This window comes from Mustela putorius, unplaced genomic scaffold (genome assembly GCF_011764305.1).
Source record: "Mustela putorius furo isolate JIRA1106 unplaced genomic scaffold, ASM1176430v1.1 tig00003846_pilon_pilon_pilon, whole genome shotgun sequence".
NCBI lineage: Eukaryota > Metazoa > Chordata > Mammalia > Carnivora > Mustelidae > Mustela > Mustela putorius.
In genome coordinates this window covers 4,005,993-4,010,094 of record NW_025421999.1, presented here as the reverse complement: position 1 = coordinate 4,010,094, position 4,102 = coordinate 4,005,993, and the positions used below count along the sequence as shown (strand labels likewise).

The window sequence follows — 4,102 nt, the reverse complement described above, 5'->3', positions numbered from 1 at the left end:
GAAAACAGGCCAGAAGTTCATTCCCATATTCATACACTGTTCAAAGCAGCATCAAAGCATTCAAACCACATTAAAATGCTAGCATTATGGCTTAACGGCTGCACTTATCTGAGTGAAAAAAAAAAAAAACCTAGACAATGATTTTTATAGAACCCTTTTTTTCCCCTCCTGGTTTTACTGACGTAACTGACATGTAACATGGTATACATTTAAGGTGTGTACAGCCTGAACTGATAAGATATGTTGTGAAATGCTCACCACAGAATTTAGCTGATAGCACCACAATTACAAAAATTTTTGTCTTCCTGATCAGGACTTTTAAGATCTACTCTTAACAGCTTGCTAATATACAATATAGCAGCACTGCTGAAAGTCACCAGGCCACACGTTAATTCTATCCCGGTATTTGCTAATGTTAAAACTGGATGTTTGTCCCCTTTGACGTTCTTCACCCAATTCTGCTCACCCCCCTCGCAGAGCAACCACCAATCGGGTTTCTAGGAGTTTTTCCCATTTTTTTTTTGTTGTTGTTGTTTTTAGATTCTACAACAAGTAAAATCCTACAGTATGTGTCCTTCTGTTTCACTTTTATTTCACTTAGCAAAATGCCTGGAGGGTCCATATATTCTGCCCTCAACATCAAGATTTCCTTCTTTTCTATGGCTGAATAGTATGCCGCCATATTTGAGTAGCATGTTTTCTGTTAGAATGCCTCCCTCCATGGTTGTTTCTGCGTTGGGGCTCTTATAAATAATGCTGCAGTGAAAAGAGTGCTGTACAGTTATTTTGTTTCCTTTGGATATATACCCATGAGTGGAACTGTTGGATCATCCAATGATTCTCTGTTCTTAATCTTTTGAGGAACATTTGTACTGTTTTCCATAAAGCTGTGTGAATTTACTGTAGATCTCAAAGGATTTACCAGTGTGTAGAAACCTTTTAGTGATCGGCTGGCATAGTTGATTTAACCTGATAAGCATGGTATTCGGCCCCAGGTTCTCTTTCCCCCAACCGTTTTACTTCAACCCTTTCTTCTTGTGTCTTCTTGTGTCTTCCAACACAGGAAGCCGCCAAGTACCACAACAACAGCAAGAATAGAAACAACGATCACCGCAATGATGCCTCCACCTAAAGTCTTAGGGCCATCAACGTTTGGGTCATCACCAGGGTTTGGGCGAGGTCCTTTAAGACACGTTGGCTTCGCAGGCTCCCAAATACTGTTACTACCACAGACTGCTGTGTTCTCACCCTCATGGTAATAACCCGGGTCGCATTCAAATGTGACTGTGCTTTGTAGTAGTATTTTTTTCTGAATCCTGATAACAGTCTTCCATTTTCAGGGTTTGGAAATGGACATTTGACGACTTTACACTCAGGAGGGTTACTACTCCTTACACCATTGCCAGTACAAATAAGATTACTCTCTCCAACAAGTGAATATTCATCTGGTCCATTTGAAGGATTACAACTGTAAATTACCACTTCATTATATTCAAATTCATCCTTCTCACTACCGGTATATTTTCCATTTGGTATTTTTCCAGGTGGTGGACACATTATCCTTATACATAGTGGGAGATCATCACTCCAAGTCACTTTTCTTTCATCAGCAGTAGAAGTTTCACAGTATAGAATTCTTTCTCCAACTAGCCGATAACCCTCATTACAAGAATAGTGAATCTGCGAACCAAAGGAAAAAGATCCATTCACAGCGGCTAACTGGCCATTTACGGGTTCTCTTGGATGCTGACATTGTTTTGCTGTACAAGCCTCCTGAAGAGGTGTCCACATGTTATTAGCCTGACAAACGGAAGACATGGGAAGAGGAGGTAAAACAGGCTTGTATCCTGGTCGACAAAGTATACTACGTCCCCAGGATTATAACTGGATTTAGTAGCATTTGGCTTCATAAACTCGAATCTTGGAGGAGGATCACAGGCATCATAGGGCTTGGGTATCAGGAGCACTGCGGCCATCAAAGAGATCTTAAAGCAACACCAAAGGAAAAGCGCTTCTGCAGACAGCAGGGATGGGCTGTGACCATCTTCCCGGAGACCCGCGGGAAGCTGAGAGTTCGCCAAGCGACACTCTCCCAGGTCGGGGAGCAGACGCGAATGGTGAATTGAATTTAAACAAGGATGCCAAGACCATTTCATACCATTTCATTTCATACCAATGGTAGAAAGAATCATCTTTTTTTTCTTGGGAAACTAGATTAGCCACATGCAAAAGAATGAAATTGCATGTCTACTTCACATTAGAGATAAAAATTAACTGAAAATAGATTAAAGAGCTAAATGTAGAAGCTAAAACTATGCAACTCTTAAATGAAAACATAGGCACATATCTTTGTGACCTTAGATTAGGCAATGGATTCTTAGATATGATACTAAAGCATAAGCAACAAAAGAAAAATACGGATAATTTGAATTTCATCAGAATTAAAAACTTTTGCCCTTCAAATGACACCATCAAAGTGAAAAACAGAACATTTTTACAAATCCTATCTAGTAAGAGACTTGCATTTAGAATATATAAAGAATAGTTATTACTTAAAAAAAAGACAAATAACCCAATTAAAAAATGAGAAAAGAATGTGAAGATATACTACCCCAAAAAAGAAATACAAATGTTTAACAACCATATAAAAAGGTGCAACATCATTGCATCAGGGAAATGCAAATCAGAATCACAATGAGATATTATTTTACATCTGTTACGATGGCAATAAACAAAAAGATAAATGTGTTCACTAGGATGTCGAGAAATTCGCATAGACGCTGGTAGGAATTTAACTTGGCACAGCCATTTTGGTGAATAATCTGGCAGCTCTTCCAGCAATTGAACCGATTTACCATAAGGCCCAGAAATTCTACTCCTAGGTATGAACCCAAGAGAAATAAAAATACATGGCCACACAAAAACTTGGAAATGGATGTTCAGAGCAGCATTATACTGAAAAGTGGCAACAATCCAAATGTTCATCAGCTGATTAATGGATAAATAATATATGGTATATTTATACAAGGGAATATTATTCAGCATTAAAAAGAAGGAATAAGTATGGATACGTTCTATAACATGAATTAACTTTGAAAACATTAGACTAAATGAAAGAAGGCAGGCACAAAGGTCCATATATGATATGATTCCATTTATATGAAATGTTCAGAATACACAAATACATAGAATAGAAAGTAGATTACTGGTTGCTTAGAGCTAAGGAGAATAAGGAGAAATGGAAGGGGGAATGACTGCTACAGGGCACAGTATTTCTTTTTGGATGAAAATATTCTAAAATTGATTGTAGTGATGGTCATACAACTCTGGATATACTAGTTGGACTGTACATTTTAATGGCTGGATTGTATAGTTTGTGAATTATATCTCAATAAGGATGTTAGCCAAAAAAGGTAGCAACAGAGCTCAGAGATGGGTCAAAGGAGAAGATGGAATATTCAGAAGTGGGTAAGTGATAATGAAGATCATAGAAGAGTGATGAAGAGTGAGATTAAGGAAAGATTTAGAGAATAGAATGAATGGGAAATGATTGGCAGTGAAAGTTAAGAGAGGGGGGAAAAGTTGAGGATGAGTCTGATCTTCTAGATTCAGTTATTAATAGCATCCCTGTGCTCCAGCTTGAGTCATTGAAAAATGCTTACTTTTGATCAACACTTTTCCTTTCCCAGGTCTTTCCCACTCAACATATATTCTGTCCTGCTGCATTTGCCATAAAAAATAATAAAGTGGGAAAATTTCTCCTGGCATATATAAGCCTTAGAAGAGGTTGATATTCAAAAATGACAGGTGAGGTGTTCCAGAGGAACAGCAAAACAATGAACTCGTTGAGTGGGAACTCTCTGTCCCACATCACCACAAAAAATGAACTATGGTGTTTCTGTTTGTGATTTTAAATTTCATTCACCTATTTTCCCTTTGCCCTTTTGTACAGTAGATGACTATGGGGAAGTGTTTCTGGTCGTGGAATTAGGGGGTTTCTTAAGAATCCAAAGGAATGGACAATTTTGAATTACCTGATATTTGAAATGCAAATTATTCAAACCCCCAGTGGGTTTATAAAGCAACTTGTTGACATAAGTGG

The 4,102-nt window shown here is 38.0% G+C and overlaps 1 protein-coding gene across 1 annotated transcript; it reads right to left on the bottom strand.

Moving 5' to 3' along the window:
- Nucleotides 1-1,062: 1,062 nt before the first annotated feature.
- On the bottom strand, nucleotides 1,063-2,031 carry LOC106007285 (membrane cofactor protein-like). Its single transcript, XM_045063122.1, has one exon. The coding sequence runs from the start codon at nucleotides 1,816-1,818 to the stop codon at nucleotides 1,129-1,131; it is 690 nt and encodes a 229-aa protein (XP_044919057.1). The 5' UTR covers nucleotides 1,819-2,031; the 3' UTR covers nucleotides 1,063-1,128.
- Nucleotides 2,032-4,102: the final 2,071 nt, after the last annotated feature.

Excerpts from the sequence above, each read along its gene's own strand:
- LOC106007285 (XM_045063122.1), bottom strand. The coding sequence starts at position 1,818 with ATGTCTTCCGTTTGTCAGGCTAATAACATGTGGACACCTCTTCAGGAG.